Source organism: Ciona intestinalis, unplaced genomic scaffold (assembly GCF_000224145.3).
Source record: "Ciona intestinalis unplaced genomic scaffold, KH HT001041.1, whole genome shotgun sequence".
Taxonomy (NCBI): Eukaryota; Metazoa; Chordata; class Ascidiacea; order Phlebobranchia; family Cionidae; genus Ciona; species Ciona intestinalis.
Genome location: NW_004191362.1, coordinates 63,452 through 80,621, shown reverse-complemented (window position 1 = coordinate 80,621; position 17,170 = coordinate 63,452). Strand labels below are relative to the sequence as shown.

General features: G+C 36.4%; 1 protein-coding gene across 2 annotated transcripts in view; it reads left to right on the top strand.

The window, feature by feature from the left end:
* The window catches only part of LOC100179046, a 98,398-nt gene that overhangs the window by 18,704 nt on the left and 62,524 nt on the right, over positions 1 to 17,170 (top strand). For both annotated transcript variants that reach the window (XM_018816880.2, XM_026839835.1), the window contains exons 41-72: positions 279 to 435; positions 820 to 1,100; positions 1,341 to 1,587; positions 2,053 to 2,196; positions 2,420 to 2,597; positions 2,841 to 3,015; positions 3,325 to 3,506; positions 3,760 to 3,904; positions 4,265 to 4,363; positions 4,585 to 4,746; positions 5,012 to 5,243; positions 5,487 to 5,731; positions 6,039 to 6,228; positions 6,553 to 6,645; positions 7,021 to 7,243; positions 7,516 to 7,657; positions 7,917 to 8,055; positions 8,292 to 8,468; positions 8,800 to 8,903; positions 9,316 to 9,610; positions 9,948 to 10,167; positions 10,464 to 10,708; positions 11,051 to 11,390; positions 11,616 to 11,753; positions 12,027 to 12,120; positions 12,413 to 12,638; positions 12,895 to 13,104; positions 13,395 to 13,851; positions 14,093 to 14,355; positions 14,627 to 14,846; positions 14,995 to 16,463; positions 16,824 to 16,990. In XM_018816880.2, coding sequence (XP_018672425.1) covers positions 279 to 435; positions 820 to 1,100; positions 1,341 to 1,587; positions 2,053 to 2,196; positions 2,420 to 2,597; positions 2,841 to 3,015; positions 3,325 to 3,506; positions 3,760 to 3,904; positions 4,265 to 4,363; positions 4,585 to 4,746; positions 5,012 to 5,243; positions 5,487 to 5,731; positions 6,039 to 6,228; positions 6,553 to 6,645; positions 7,021 to 7,243; positions 7,516 to 7,657; positions 7,917 to 8,055; positions 8,292 to 8,468; positions 8,800 to 8,903; positions 9,316 to 9,610; positions 9,948 to 10,167; positions 10,464 to 10,708; positions 11,051 to 11,390; positions 11,616 to 11,753; positions 12,027 to 12,120; positions 12,413 to 12,638; positions 12,895 to 13,104; positions 13,395 to 13,851; positions 14,093 to 14,355; positions 14,627 to 14,846; positions 14,995 to 16,463; positions 16,824 to 16,990 — 7,659 coding nt within the window. The remainder of the gene's footprint in view (positions 1 to 278; positions 436 to 819; positions 1,101 to 1,340; positions 1,588 to 2,052; positions 2,197 to 2,419; positions 2,598 to 2,840; positions 3,016 to 3,324; positions 3,507 to 3,759; positions 3,905 to 4,264; positions 4,364 to 4,584; positions 4,747 to 5,011; positions 5,244 to 5,486; positions 5,732 to 6,038; positions 6,229 to 6,552; positions 6,646 to 7,020; positions 7,244 to 7,515; positions 7,658 to 7,916; positions 8,056 to 8,291; positions 8,469 to 8,799; positions 8,904 to 9,315; positions 9,611 to 9,947; positions 10,168 to 10,463; positions 10,709 to 11,050; positions 11,391 to 11,615; positions 11,754 to 12,026; positions 12,121 to 12,412; positions 12,639 to 12,894; positions 13,105 to 13,394; positions 13,852 to 14,092; positions 14,356 to 14,626; positions 14,847 to 14,994; positions 16,464 to 16,823; positions 16,991 to 17,170) is intronic.

Genomic DNA, 17,170 nt, shown 5'->3' with positions numbered 1-17,170 from the left:
TGTAGGGTTAAATTTTGAAAAGGTAATACATAATGCACCAAAATATCTTAGTCCAATAACTTTCCTGCATTTATAATTGGTATCACAAGTAAGCATTGTAGTGAAAATAATAAACAAAAGACACTTATTCAACCATGCAGCACAGGGCAAAATCTACCTACAAATTTGCATACTCTCCAAGCAGGCACAAGGTGTATGAAGCCACCATATGGTGCGCAAATAGAACACTTATGTTAGAACATTTAAATTTTATCAAAATGCCATTTCTCTGTTTCCAGGACATTCATGTATCTGGTTTGATTACCAACCTTGATAAATTAACAATCGGTGAAAATGTTGTTGTTCATATCCACGATGGTGGTAGAGTGGCACCAAGCGATGATAATCAATTACTTGATCGACATTTCGAGATGGCTTCCCTTCATATATTAACTGGTAACTTATATATAACTAAGAAATAGGTCTTCTTGTTTGTTTCAAAGATATATTTCGTTATAATTTCTACTGTTTTGTTTTATTATACTGTTTGATTTATTAATGAAATACTGGTTTCTCGCCCTATCTTACTGGTAATTTTTATATCAATTTTTATGTCTTATGCACTTTATTTCAAGTTTAATCCTAATGTAATTTAGGATATAAATTATGTTCTTTTCAAGGACTGTTATTTTGTTGCTAATTTTTCCCCTTTCTTTGTTGTTTTCATTATTTAATATTCACTACTGTGCTTAAACAAACAAAAAAAACTTAATACTTGGTATCTTTATTTACTCCACCTTTGTGAACATTTATTAATTGTCTCTTCTATATTACTTACAGATGGCAAATTAGAAGCTGGTTATGAAAACAACCAAGTTCCACCAAACGCTCTTCCATCCTTGACACTAAACATGACAGAGGATCTGAAACTTCACCCTGGCTCACAGATGAGGGTTCCATGGTTGGATATACAGGCGGTCACCAATGTTAACATTGACACATCAGCTCTCATAACAGCAGTTGGGTTGGGTGATGATAATGTAGCAGGCGGTGTCAATTCTATTGATGGCGGAGCATCAGGTGCTGGACACGGTGGCAGTGGTGGTGAAGGGAGAGATCAAGTAGGTTCAAAACTTTCATTTATCTAAACCGTTCAACTGCAGACCCTCAAGTTGTGGTGATAGTTTTGTGGTGCCTCAATTTTTGTTTAAGTTGGCTTTTGGTACAGATCAGGGTTTATAATGCATAATATATATAATGTATTTTGGTAATCAATAAAACTAAGTAAAATATAAAAACTTTGTTTCTAAAAACCCTATTTAACTATCATCTTCAATTTGTTTAACATTACCAATATCCAGGGCACAGTTGGCCCAGCATTCGGATCCATGTACAGCCCATGTCATCTTGGCCACGGTGGTGGTAACTCTGGCCAGCAATATAAAGGTGGCAGAGGTGGTGGTGCAGTTTGTATATCTGCAACTGGGTATGTGGAAGTAGACGGAATAATTGATGTCTCGGGTGCTAATGGAAATGTAAGGGATAGCACAGCTGGTGGTGGTGGTGGCTCTGGTGGAAGTATTCTCATTAAGTGCAACGCATTCAAAGGTTAGACTTATTCTTATCTGTCTAAATAAAATCCATTTTTGAGCCATAATAAAACAATGTCTCTCCCATAATATAGATGTTCATCTATTTCTGTAATGTTTTGAACCAGATTTAAAATGAGCGTTATGTTAACATATTCAAATTATCATCAATTCCAAATTAATATCTTCCAAGCTAAACTATTCATACAGAAATAAATTTATAAAGTGTAGGCTCCCCCTTTTATATCAAGCTGTAACACATTGTGAGTGGCAGACGAATTCAAGTGGGCAACATGTGAGCCCCCTGTTATATCTCCTTTTGTTCACCAAGCCATAGTACATAACTCGATCATTCAACCACAACAATCTTCATTCACCCACAGACTATTTAAAGATGTGGTTCAATTAGTGCTTTGATTTTAACGTTGCTCGGCAAGCAATACTAAACAACTTATTTATTTATTTTTCTTTCATTCACCCACAGGCAGTGGGACATTGGTATCAAATGGTGGTACAGGAGCTGGAGGTGGTGGCGGTGGAAGGATTGCTACTTGGTTCAAAAATTCCACATTTGTTGGGAAATCTTTTGCTCAAGGTGGTAAAGGAACATTTGAAAGTGGTGGTGCAGGTAACTGTGACTTTACATAGGCATTTCTTCCATTTACATCTTAATTTGTAAATACAACTCCTTATAAAATAATTTACACTACACTGTGGTTACCTGTAGTATTTTTTAACGACTGTCTCTTTAAACAGCAAATAATTTCTATGTTGTAAAGCTGACAATTTTAGAACATAGTGTACGACCTAAAGTTGTAAACATAAAATCAATGTTATTTTTTTTCTCACAGGCACAATGTTGTGGCGAAAGCAAGTAGAAGAAAGTGGTAACTTTACAATGACTTCTTCACAAAACTATTATGAAGACACCCTGACAGTTGATAATGGAGCCAACCCACGATCCAGACACCGATATATCAACTTTGTTGACTTATTAGACCATGGTTCACAAGGATATGAGGGCGGAAGGTTTGTTTAATGGATTATTTGTTTTAATTTATAAAATGGTACTTTCTTAGTTATCTGTAACTTCTTTCAGGTATGTCTGTTTAGTTTTTAAAATTCATTTTCTTTTTTGTCCATACCGTGTTTAACTGAATTGTACTACGCAGCTGCGAAAGAAAATGCGAAAGAAAGAAACGATTTTCCTTTAACTTTTTTTCGGCCTTATTAACAGTTTAATTTTTTTTAAATATTTAATTTTACATCCAGGACCTTTATAATGGATGACAATGGTGCTGAAGATATAGAGAATGTTAAGCTTGTTTCTCTTACAATGAATGGGCACGCCACACTTGCTTTATTCCCAACCACACAAAACATGTCTATGGAGATTGCTAGAAGTGAAGGGGATAGAACTGGTGTGCTGCATCTTGGGCATTATCAGGTGAAAGATGTCTCTGGCTTAGTGGTTGGGGTGTTAGGCTTGGAACTTGAGGATATGATTGAAGCTTGATGCTGCTAACATTGCTTGATCCTGCTAACATAACATCAACTTTTCTAAAATATTTAAAATTTAATTTCTTAAAATAATATTGTGTAAACTCAGCATATTTATTGTACAATACATGTCTAGGTGTTATCTCTGTTATTTCTGAAAATTATCACTGAAATTAGAGATGGTAATGTATTTTAATATTGACCACATCTGTCAACTTTTCTAAAATATCCACACTATTTCCCAACCCACCCACAGAGCCTTGACCTATCCCTCCCATCCACTTCCCCTGAGTTAAAGTTTGGGGTTGAGGTTTATGAGAATGCTCACATGACAAGTGCGGGTACTTTGTATATCAACAAAGTTCATGTTGCTATTGGTGGAACATTGGATGGAGCTCATACCCTTGAAGTTGGTCATGGTGGAGTTTTGTACCTCATGTAAGATCAAGTCAAATATTTTTAATTTTTTTAAATTCTTTTTAATCATTTTTACTTTTGCTTCTTAATTTATATTTGCGAATCTTCTAGATATTCTTATAGGATCAAGTGCTCTGAAAATACAGAGCAGACAAAAGTCAAATCCAACAAGTTGTATAATATAAGAGATATATTTTTTGCCAATTTGGCATCGTCATCTCTTGTTTAAACAGGATGTGTTGTCCCTAAAATCATCTATTTTTTTTTTCTTCAGGCCAAATGCAAATCTGAGCATCAACCATTCAATTGATTATGTTAGAAACAAAACTGAAGAAACATTGATTGTGTTTAAGAATATAATTGTTCATGGTGGTGGTAAAGTGGTTGTGGGTGATGGACCTGAAGGGGTTGTGTTGAAAGTAAGTGAAAGTAAAGTTGCTCACGTGGTGACTCGTAAGCGAGCACGCGGTGTATGAAACAGAACACCCGTGTTATAACAACTGTCGTTGCCCCGCCATGCGAGGATAAATAAGTTACATACGTGGTAACTCGTAAGCAGGCATGAGGTATATGAAACAGAACACCCGTGTTATATTGAATATGGTTACTTCTCAGAACAAGCACGCTTTAAGTTACATAGGTGGTAACTAGTAAGCTGGCTATGATGTTTCAACACCTGTATTATACCTCTTGCGTTCCCGTGACCACATGACAATAAACAAGTGGGGTTTATAATGGAGTGATCTAGATAACATTCATCCCCTACTAATTTCTTACAGGGCGAGTTCCTTCATCTACATGCAGGGTCTTTGCTACGTGGAGATAAATTAACTTTGGAAGTTACAAAGATTTTGGTTGAAGAAGAAGCAAAGATAAAGGTTAGATTTCACCAATAAAAACCTAAATCAGTAAACATACCATGTTAATATATTAAAGAACTGTTTTTGCTGTATTTTAACATATAACTTATAGATCTGTCCCAACCAGTACTGCCCTTCCCCCTTCTTTTTGTCTGCTTTGAGCTGTTCTATTTACAATGTTGATTTTAAACTGACCATTTTAAATTAATTTTAAAAACTTTAAAACCTCTATATTCCAGGTCTTATGCAACCCACTGGTGTTTGAATGTCTTGGGAGGGGGATTTTGGTAAACAACCACCGTAGTTCTGGTGGAAGCCATGGTGGGGTTGGTGGGCCTGCTTCTACAGTCACTACAACTAATAGACAAGCAAGACCACATGGAAACCTTACAAAACCACAAGTAAGCAACTTGACTTTCTTAATTATATATTACTGCTACCATTGTGGGTCCTTGGGCAAGATACTTAACGGCATTTACAACTCACTTGCCAATGCTCCGCCTTGTTGGATAAATAAATTTAACTATTTGTGGCATTTACTTCTATACTATACATTACAAAAAGATGAAAACGTCCCCAAACATATTTACCTATTTGTTTGTTAAAGATAACCAAGGTTATTAATACATTCAATCTTACTAAATACAACTACTTTCCATTATGTAGAACTTTGGCGAAAGTGGTGGCAGAGGCCGCAGTCTGGGTGGTGGTATCTTACACATCATATCAGATGATATAACTATTGATGGATCACTGGTGGCATCTGGTCAAAATGGAGTTAGTTTTCTAGACCATGGCAAGAGATATCGTGGTGGTGGTGCTGCTGGTGGTTCTATTTATATACAAGGGGGAACATCAGTTAAAGGGACGGGTTATATTCAAGCAAATGGTGGAAAAGGTGAGATTGTTGTGTTGTAGGGGCTGGGAATTCAAAGTTGTTAGTTGCTACATGTTAGACTAGTTAGAGGCTAGGTGTTGTATAAATTGGGTTGTTGGTTAAGGATTAGAAATTAAAAATTGACAGCTCCAAAACAACTGGTGACTCGTAAGTGAGCACAAGTCTATGAAAATACAACTAAGCTCCTAATTTTCCACACCATACAAGTTTATTCATATAATATCTAATTGATTTCTTGTACAGGTTACCCAGGTTCACAAGCTGGAGGTGGTGGTGGTGGAAGGATAGCCATCTCTTACACATCCACACTTGAACCCATTGCTCCAATACAGATGGGAGAATCGTGGAGTGGCGTGGTTGAAGCTCATGGTGGTTATGCACACTTCTTCCGCAGTGGTGCCAGTGGTACTGTTTATTATGAAGAAAACCGTTCTGGAACTATTAAGCGAAAACTAGTGGTAGACAACAACAAAAATCCAATAAAATCGGTAAGTAAAAACTGTTGTTGTTTAGTTAAAATAACTGGTTTACTTTTCGTACTGACTTAATCATCTTATTAATTTGTTTTGGTGAAGGCAGTCAAAAAACTAAAATGTCCTCACAAAGATTTAATTTTGTGATAAAGCTGATTTATTTTTCACTAATTTATAAAATAATGTACAACTATGGTCTAAAATCGGCAAAGTGGTTACAGCGATTACTTCTTAACCAGAGCACACCTGGTTTGATGGCTGCAACTAGGAGGTTATGAAACTTTTGAATTAATAATTTACCTTCATTCATTCATTCCCACAGCAACAAGAAGTGGTCACTTATGAATCCATAATGAATGCAATCGTAGCAACCACGTGGTTGGTGGTTGGACCTTCTATTCAACCTGACAATCCAAGTGATGAACAAACAGTTATATCTCAATTGAAGAGTGTCAGTGTATTTGATGAATTGCATGTACTTGGCGGAGCCCGCTTAGCTGTTATTGCAACAGGTAATAAACTTACTGCTATAGAGATTTTTCCCTCCTTACCTATAGCCCAGTATCTATGGGTTAGAGGCTTGACGCTGCTGTCATTATGGCTGTGTTCGCCTAGCCATCTTATAGTTATTAGTTACTCTGCCATGAGGGAATGTTAGTCATGATAATTACATTGTTTGAATTAAATTTTATTTACGTAGTTTAGTTTTTAAACTTTGGATATATTTATGATGAATATAATATCTACGTTAGAACCCCAGACCCTAGTTTACTTCTCTGTTAATATATTTTCATGGTGGTTTAAGATGGTGTTTTTAACTTCTGATATTTCCTTAGGCCAAGTAAATGAAGACGTCAACACTCTACAAGTTACAAACTTAGTTGGGGAGAATCCAAGGCTGACTAAACAACTGCCAACAATAAACTTTGGTAAGTAGTTATCTATATAAGGGATTTTCACATTGTGTGGCACATTAAACTGATGTGGTATTTAACAGACTCAGAGTGTGATGTTTTCACTACTTAATAATTATTTTTGAATAAGTTTTGGAATGCGTTATGTAAAGTTATAAAATTTATGGTTTTGTTTGGTGTGTTTACAACAGGTTCACAGCATGTAAGTCTTCCATTGGTATAACGGGTCAAATGTGGCTTGAAACTTTTATTATTTAGCAAATGTTTGTTATCAAAAATGAAAAAATATTGTTTTATATATATGACACAAAACTATACCCCTCTGCAAAGTTACCCCTTTTTCTTTGTATACATATTTTAGAATACAAATTGAGATATTTTATCACTCAGGACCCTACCAGCATGTGAGCATACAAACTGCACAAAGTTATGTGAGCACTAACTTACATGTCCACGAGAACGCACGCGTGTCTTTATCAACTCTGCTATCAAAAGACACGAACAACCCCACCTCCGTAATGCTTGGTGCAAGGTTTATATTGGAAGGAAAAATGATTGGGTTTGGAAGTCTTAAGTTAATTGAAAGCTCTATAGAGTTTGGTGCAAATGGAAGGTGGGTGAAACAATTATTCCATCATCTCTTATAGGGAAGATAAGATTAATTAAAACAACGAAGAGAAGGCGATCTGCAAAAAGACAGTTATTGGAACTTCCTGTTAATAAACTTCTGCCAAATTGTCTTGAGTTATAACTATTTTCATTTATATTCATAATAATATTCCTTATTATTTATAGTTTCTAATACAATAAAAATTTTATATTCTTAATCTTTTCATGGTATTTTATTTTTCCCATTTATTAATAGTTTATCACATAACTTTCCAGATATACAAATAGAGTTGTAGATTCCAATGGAATTGCTCTTCAAGCTGATAGTTTGACCATTGAAAGCAAAAGTTCAATTAAATTGCTGCCCGACAATCTATTGAAAGAAGGGGACAATGTTAATGTTGCTGCTGAAATATCTGTAAGTGATGCTGTTTTATATAAATACGCTATTCTATGTTGATAAAGTCGTGCCATTGATTCTATTTAGGCCAAAATTGCCCCATTAACCTGGGGCCTGGGGTGCTATATTCCTTTTAATAAACCAGTTAAATTAAACGTGAGCATTTAAAAATCACAATGTGTGGTTCACAAAATTACACCCAGTGTATAACTCTTTGGAATTCCCTTATATAACTAAACTAAATGGTAAGCAGATAATATTGACAATACTTTCCCAGGTCAACAATCTTGTGATCAAATCCCTTGGCAGTTTAGAAGGCAGGAGGTTGCATATTTCATCAACTGTTGATGTTCAAGTTGAGGTTGGTGGAGTTATTACTGTGGATGGGATGGGATATAAACAAGGGGAAGGCAGAGGTAAATTATATCTAACTTTCAGATTTTTATAAGTTATAGGTTTTATGCTATTCTTAACAAAATTGTTGCCTTTTCATACTTTTCCATAGTGTGTGGCAATTCTGGCTTAAATCTCAGGTACCATGATGTGCCAATATCTGTGGGACCAAACCTATATAGAATACTTCTCATACATCATTTCCAGTATATTACCAACTGTCGCCACCAGCGTGACCAGTTTGCATTATTTTAAACAGGTTCAAGCAAATCTGACAGCTACAGATACAACGGTGGTTCCCATGGTGGTACAGGTGGTTTGGTGACTAACAGGATCTATGAAGACAACGATACCTACTCATCACCAACTAACTTTGGTTCTGGTGGCGGGGGTAGGTTTGGTTCAAATGGAGGCGGTGCAATTCATATCCAAACAGGTTGGTGTGGCATTTATGTTTATAACTTTTAACGTCAAATTTAGGGGACCGTTTTAGGCATTTATTAGACAGTATTTCTATGTTTATTTTTCTACTTCCTTGATTAGTTTAGCCTAAAATCTATTATATGTTTGTGTACTACAGCAGTTACAAAAAAAACAATAAAATAAACAGACTACTAGGTCTCGTACATCTTACATGTAGACCTGGCTTTATAACAGAAAATTATCACTATTTTATCCAATACTTTCCTGAAATATCCTTCTCACAAACATTAATGTAACATTTTAAATAATCTTAATTTGTTTCCTAATAATAACACACCACACAGCTACATTGTACAATGATGGCTTGATCACTTCAAGTGGAGCAACTGCTGTGGATTCCAACAGACAAGGGGCTGGTGGTGGTGCCGGTGGTAGCATATGGATACAGGTAAGATGAATAAAGTTGTATAACTAAGACATGGGCCTGTGATAAGTGTGCATGCTTGTGGCTGTAGGAAACAAGGTAAGATACATTTAGTTTTCTCCGGCACATTTGCTTAGTGGTTTAGGCAATTGCAACAGAACCGGACGGTACCAGGTTCGATGCTCAGCTTTGCTACCATTGTTGCGAACGTGTTTGCTTGGCCAGGATACTTAACAGTAATTGCTCCAACATAGTGGTTACTAATTGGGTTGTCTAAATTATCAGCCATACGGAAAACAATCTCCTACAAAGTTATGTTAACTCACATAGGTGCGTAAGATGTATGAAACCACCACATATAGTGCGACAACTGTGTTATAACCCGGAGTTTTCCCATAGTCAAATTATGATAAACATTAACAAATATTCTTTTCAGATTGAAACTCTTGGTGGATTAGGAATGTACAGAGCAAACGGTGGTAGAGGAGACACTACAACATCGGGTGGTGGTGGTGGTGGTGTTATATCCATCGTATACACCACATTATCAACTGAGGTAGCAGTGGGACGATTCACAGCCTACCCTGGCCAAGGATACGTACCTGGGGGTCCAGGTGTGGTGTATATATCATGTACATCACACGCTTCCCCTCCTACAACTGTGGTTCAACATAACAACCCGTTACTTGCCAAACTACCCAGCTATGGATACAAACAGATTGTTATTCGAGGTATTTTATTGTTTTAGTAAATTTTGTAAGTAAGTATAAATTGATTCAACCCAGTGGTCTTACATATCAGCAATGCAGAAAAAAAAGCAATAAATTTATTACCACACAGAGAGTTGAATGCCGGTTATCTTGTTTATTCATTTATCACGCTTTATCACTATTTTTTGTTTTTTTGGTACAAAATACATATGTTAAAATCTTGATTCATCTTGTGTGAGTAATGTTGTTGGACATTCTATGCCATTTTGGTTCAAAATTGTTTTCTTTTTGTATTGCAACGTTTATTCTAAAATAAAAACAGTTTTATATTTTTTATATAAATTGTTTTGATCAACAGGAGCATCATGGCAAAGCATGGGCAATGGTGGTTCGGCTGTATTAGTTGGAGCAGCAACTATCGATGCTTTAATCTTTGTGGGTTCACCTTCAAAGTTGAAGATGGCTGACTTATCCAGTACTGACAACTTAGTTGATTTCTATGTGGAGAAAATATCTGCGCGATCTTACAACAACATTAGAAGTGACTTGTCATGTGTTGAGATAGGGGACAAACACAGGTCAGTATTAGATATATTGTAAATAAACATTAAATTAATATGAAATTGCTGCATTATTACCATGTACAAATTGAGAGATAAACATATTATAAATACAGCTGCAGGTTTTAGTTTCAAGCTTCCCTGCAGAACTGTAATTAAGATTGCTACATTTTTTTATTAACCTATTTGCCCTGCACCTTTTACTTTGGTTACAAGCTTTTCTGAATTTTGACACATTGGTAAAGCAAACTATTAAATTGATATAAGTTTGCAGTATATTTTTTATTAGTAAAGTAAACTATTCCCCACAACAGGTTGTACCTTGAAACCCTATCATCCGTCACTTCAACATCCCAATACATTCTGCCTCTTGATATCAATGTTGGTTATGGTTCAGTTCTAACATTGCCACAGTCCAAACCTACACTGCTGGTGGAAAATAACCGAACCATTACATGGTGTGGTGGAGTTAATGGGATTCAGAACCTCTATGTGTCAGATAATGGGGTCGTTATGACGAATTATCCAGCGTTTAGTGGACTTGATCAAGAACAAAGAGGTTCGGAAACATTTTTACTTGTTTTGCAAAAACCAAGTTAGCTTGAGTGTGCCTTTTCACTGGAATAGTAGGTTCAATGTGGGTGAACAAGACACAACGAAACTCACCATAGTTCGGAGGACAATAATGTGGTGTTCATATTTAGAAGATGAAAATTAAATAAAACAAAAAAATTATGTGGGTGACAATTCAGAAGCATGCGTAAAGTTTATGAAATAACGAACCCGTGTCATAACTTGTACTTCAGAACATTAATTCAAAAACAATCGCTTAGTTAGTTTATTGCTTATAAAATTAGTTCAGTTTTAAATTATTACCTTTTCAGCTAAAATGTCTTTCCAGGCACAATCCAGTTACAAAAAGTCAAAGTTTTACAAGGAGGAAAAATATTGAAGTCATCAACATGCGGAGCCAATCCATTCAACCAACGACTGCAACTCAACCTTGACGAGATTCAAGTTGACGACAACGATGATCAATTGCAATCATGGTTTGAAATAGATGCCACTAAGTTCTTACGACTCGGCAGTGACGAAATATTACAAGTCCCATCCAGCCCAGCTTGCCCACAAGGGGAGCTTGAGCACAACCTGACCTCACCCTCACTTAATTGTCCAAACAACGAAGCGTGTAACTGGTGTTCTGCGTGCCCTGCTGGACAAATAAAAGCAGGAACTTCAAGGTGGGTTGCATTGAAATATCGTACAGAACTTTGTTATTTATCTTACCTAGTAAAAAAAATGTACAAAAGGATATAAATAAACATCATTATAATATCCAAACAAACTTAAAACAAAAGCTCTAGTTTTTTAACAAGAAGTGTACAGTTTAAAAGAGTATAAATTATTACAACGTCAATTAATTTTACCAATTAAATAATATGATTTTAACAATTATATTTGTTTAGTTTGGATCAAACAAATATAGGACTGTGTTATTCATCTGAGATTTGCGATTACTCAACATTGTCTTTGACGTTTGGACAAAGTTGTAGCATGGAGGAGAATATGAATTACGAACAACTTGTGCTTTCAGATAATGCTCAGTATGTACTTTGTTTGTATTTATAATTATGTCTGTGTATATTTTGCTTCGACTTAATAATCAAAAATGGGTTGTCCAGGTTGAATAAAGAGTAAACAATTCTACACTAAAGTAGATTCTTAGCAACTCATAAGCAGGCATGAGGTGCATAAAACAAAAGACTGCCCTTGCCCCGCCATGCGAGGATAAATAACTTACGCTTAGTGTTTATGGCAGACTTTGGGCAAGAGAACCAAAAAAAACTTCTTTTTGGTTTAACAGCTTTATATTTTAGGATAACACTCCAGCCAACATCCAGTGCAAGATATTACGCTCGATCATTCATTAAACTTAAACCAGGAAGCCGAATAATGATCATATCTTCACATGTATGCGTTATTATATGTACATATGATATATGTGTGTTTATATGATCGTTTGGATTTTGCCAAAGCCATGTCAAACTTATTAGTTGTTTTGCAGTTAATACATTGGGGTAAAGTCTGACCTAAATCCCTAGGTGTTTGGGAAATAGACAAATTTTGTCATGAATCTTTAGGTGTGGAGGTAATGGGCATAGTCTGACCTTAATCCATAAGTGTTGGGGTATTGTACCAGATCCTATTTCCCCTGGTGGGCTTTCGCATTAATTAAACAAATCTATTCTAATTTTATTTTCAGGATGTTACAATTGAAACTGATGGTGAACTTAAACTAGATGGAATAATTACATTCACCACTCCACAAGGAAGCAATGCTAGTTTAATTATAAGATCAGCTGCATTGACTGGTAGTGGACAGATACATTCAACCAGTGGTGCAACTGTTTCTGTGGTTTTATCTGAAGCTCCACTTGCTGGGAATAACAACTGGCAGGCATTTACCGGCTTGTTTAAAAATGAAGGAGGTATTCTTGGAAGTTTTTATCCAGTTATCTTAACTGTTACTAAATAGAAGTCTTTACCTACTAGCTTTATACTTGGATGTTAACAGTACACCACGCACAATTTAACCACAGTTCATAGAAATATTAGATACCACAACATAGAAAAATATAAAACACACACTGGTTGAGGCAAACATATTGTGACATAGAAAGTAGAATATACAACTTTATTACAAAAATAGAAACATTATAATAAAGCTGATTTTAACTTTACCAGGTATTACAATTGTTACTGAACCAAATGGAGCCCTTACCAGCAAACGAGTGATACTGAATGGTCCATACCTATATGAGGACGACATACCACTTGAAACATCTCATATCGTCTTGCTTAATGGAGCACGCTTAGTGATATCGTCGCGATCAGTTGATGATCCCGCTGTCTCCAGCATTACTGGGGATGGAACCGGCACACTGGAAGTCCTGGGTATGTTGTTTATGTGTTGTCTCATTATCCTGATTGGCCTTTAACCAGAGGGTATCTGGTTCAAAACTTGATGCTACCAGTATAACGTGTGTCCTACCCCAACCCAGTGGTCACTACTGGGATGTCCAAATTGTCATTTGTTAACCATTAGCATAGCAACTGTCGTTTTAGTGTTAATAATGGTGTGTTTAAACTGTTTTCATATAGAAAAAAATTCATCCATTAAGCAAAGATGAATAACTTATACATATATCCACATTTTTGTGAATTTTCACTTTGTTTTTAATCAGGTTTCAACACGCATCTGAATGTAGCTGGAAATGGTGTTTCGAAGACCGTTATTTCAGCACGGCTTGTAATTGGATCCAATGCAAGAGTTTCGTTTAAATTTTATGGCAACACACCAGCTACTAATGCTGCTGTCTCTCTTTGGAAAGCGACTATTAATGGCCAGCTTGATGCTTCAGCCTTTGACATCCAGCGTGGTGGTGAAGTCAACATTGAAGATGGTGCCTCACTCTGTGTTAACAGCATTGTGCTTCTAAGTTCTTCCAAATTAAATCTGAAGGACGGCTCCCATGTTGGCGAATGCAGTGGCAACACATTGACAGGAGCTACTATTAAAATACCCGGAGACCTGACCCTGCATTCCTATTCAACATTGAGTTTCATGGGGATATCTACTGCAGATGATTTGGTTGTATCTATCACATCAAATGCTTCAATAACAATGAAGGATAATGCAAGGTAGATTATGTATACCTACTGGTTTCCTCTGTTGACAAGATTTATTTTCAAATTACTAAATACGGATCTCCTATGGTATTGTGCCTGAATTTTTTTATTCAAAATTGTAAAAAATATTTAAAAAACATGTTTTTTTTATTTTATGCTCAGTCTTAAATTTACATAAAGTCAGTTTTGTTAATTTTTTTTCATCTAATATTTGAATAGAATAAATTTTAATAAATCCTAACTTTCTTCCTAGATTACTAACATCAGCTGCAAACCATAAACCACATGGGATAAGCTTGGTTGGGCAAACCATCACCATTGATGCTGGTGCTTTGGTGGCAGCGGATGGTTCATCAGAAGATCCCACGAGGACCATAGTCGGCAACCACCAGTTGTTAAGCGTTGAAGATGGAGCTTCAACTGATGGAACATTCAGAGCAGGAGATGGTGGTTGGGTGCAAATGGTGGCGCAAGATAATGTTCATATTGGTGGAAATGTGTCCGCAAATGGAGCAGGTGAGTTTGAATGAATGTAACTTGTTTCTCTTGGCGGGTGGTCGTTATAACACAGTTGTTTTACCCATGCCTGCTTAAGAGTTACAACTTATGTAACTTTGTAAGTATATGTAACTTATTTAACATTGTGGGGCAATAACAGTTATTATAACACAGGTGTTTTGTTTCATTCACCTCGTGTTAGTCATCTACTCTTAACATGTGGTTTAATTTTATGGTAATGTTTAATTACTCCTGTTTACATTTTTGTATTCTTCCTATATTTTAATAGCTGATGGTTCTTTCACTGGTCGTGGTGGCAGCATTTCCATTAAAGCAAGATCCATATCTGGACATGGATTTATAAATGCTATGGGTGGGGATGCCTTATCACAAAGTGAGAATGGTGGATTTGGTGGTAGAGTTGAGATCAATGTTGATGGCACACTAGAACAGTTTACCGGCAGCATCACAGCATACGGGGGCTGCGCATATTCAACTTGCAATTTAAGGTATATTTTGTTTGGTATTGCATTATTTTTTTAAGGTATGTGTTTTATTTTTATATTTTCCTTAATTTTTCAATAAAACAATAAATTAATTCTATGTCAGTCAGGTTTACATATTTCAAAATTAATGGCAATTTCTTTATTTTTACAGATCTGCTTCTGGTATCATATACATGTCTTACTTATCAAATTTTGGCAGCCAAATAACAGAACTAATTTTCAAGAACGCATTGCCCAATTTATTCGACACAACTGCTCCAACTGAATGCCCATCAACGGAATTATTCTACACTAACCTACATCTCAAACCTACATTTGCAAAGAATGGGGTCATTTCTTTCTCCAAAATTTCTGTGTTAGGTCAAGCTAGAGCGGTTCTAAGTGTAGCAGATAGCACTTCAAGTGTTTCAATCCAATCCAGCACACTTGTTGGTGACCAGACAGGCCAGTTGGTCGTGCCTAGCAATCTTACACTGGAAATCAAGAGCGCAGTTGATGCTAGAACAGATTACATTCTACAATGTTCATTACGTGTTGATGAAAATGCTACAGTGGTTCTACCAAGCAGAGTTCGTGCCACACACACCACAATTCACACATGTGGGGTTGAATATGATTTGGAATTGCGGGGAAAATTAGTTGGTGTAACGTCCCTCACTATGGGAACAAATGCTGCTTCTTATGTGGCAGAAACGGCATCTATTGTGGTATTCAAGAATGATGTAAACGTTGCACGAAAAATATCACTAACTTCTCTTACACTGCTACCCTTTGCATCTCTTAGTTTGGGAGTTGAATTCACTGGGGATCGAATTTTAATATCGGGAAACTTTAACTTGGAAATTTTCAAGTTTTTGGATTTGCGCCACGGTTCTAAACTGGTGTCCTCTGATTTGAAGATCACTGCACCCAATGTGACGCTTGCGTATGCCAGTCAGATACTTACTAATGGATATGGGAGTAAGGCTGGGCAAGGGTTTGGTAGTCCTACAGTGAATGGAAATTATGGTTTAAGAGGTGGCAGCCATGGTGGGTGCGGAGGTGCAGAGAAAGAACTTGGAAGATTGAAAACCTCAACATGGTGCGAGGTGTATGGGGACATGAGGAACACTCAAGTAGCTGGCAGTGGTGGTGAAGTCCAGGGTAATGTTCAATGCAATATAGCAAGTGATGCTATGTGTGAGAGTAAATTGAAGTATGGTTCTGGTGGTGGCGTTATTTACATCGAAGCCAGTTTCATTAGACTTGATGGAGTGGTTGCAAGCAATGGAGAAGATGGATTCTCATCATCAAGTTATAAAGTTGGTGGAGGAAGTGGGGGGTCGGTGTTAATTAAGGTTGATACTTTAAGAGGGGTGGGTCGATTGGAAGCTGTAGGTGGAAACGGTGTGGTTGATAGTGTTGGTGCTGGTGGTGGTGGAAGGATATCAATAATATCACCTCAATCACTCCTATTTACTGGCACATATGCAATGAATGGTGGAAGCTCTTCAACTGAACAAGCTGGTGGAGCAGGAACCGTTTACTTAGAAGACAAGCAAGCTAAGAAGGGATTCACTGTGAAGACCAAACATACCGTTTTGATTGTGGACAACCGCCCAGTTTCTGCTGCGCATATTGGTGAGTAGTCTTCTATATTCTTATCCGGTGCCATGGCTCAGTAGTTAGTGTGCTCCCATTATATCCAAAGGCTTCTAATCAGGCATGGTGTATAAGAGGTGGGTTTAGCCGCCAGATTTTCTTTGACCCTTTCATAAAGTAGTTTTTAGTTTACCAAATGCATATGTTTTAACAACTGTCGTTTTGCTGCTAATTCTCTCTCTTCACTGTTTTAATAAATGTATCTTCCCATTGTATTCCAAAAGCAAAATTGAATGGTATGTATGTTAAGCACATGTGCTGTACAAAATGTAATTAAAGAAACGACCAATACAAAGGAGTGGCCACCAAACTTACTTCAATTCAATTGTTTTTTTTTAGAAAATGATGCTAAAGCCACCACAGTAAATGCAGTTGGTACAAAACCACTTACAATAATCGATGAGACAACAGAGGGAAACAATGGGGTTGTTAAGATGAACTTCAACGATGTTTACGTTTATAGTTCTGTCCATCTTCGTATGGTGGGAACGAATCTAACCTTGGAGGTAAAACATATTATGTGCCATATATATTTTGTTGTTTAAATGGCGATGTTTGATGTTTTAGATGTTGTGTGATATTTATTTAGTAATCTATTATTATGTCTAACAAGTTGAACAGTTACACCATACCCTAATATATACATAGCCAATTGCTTATAAAGGTTTTTAAAATCTATGTTAAAT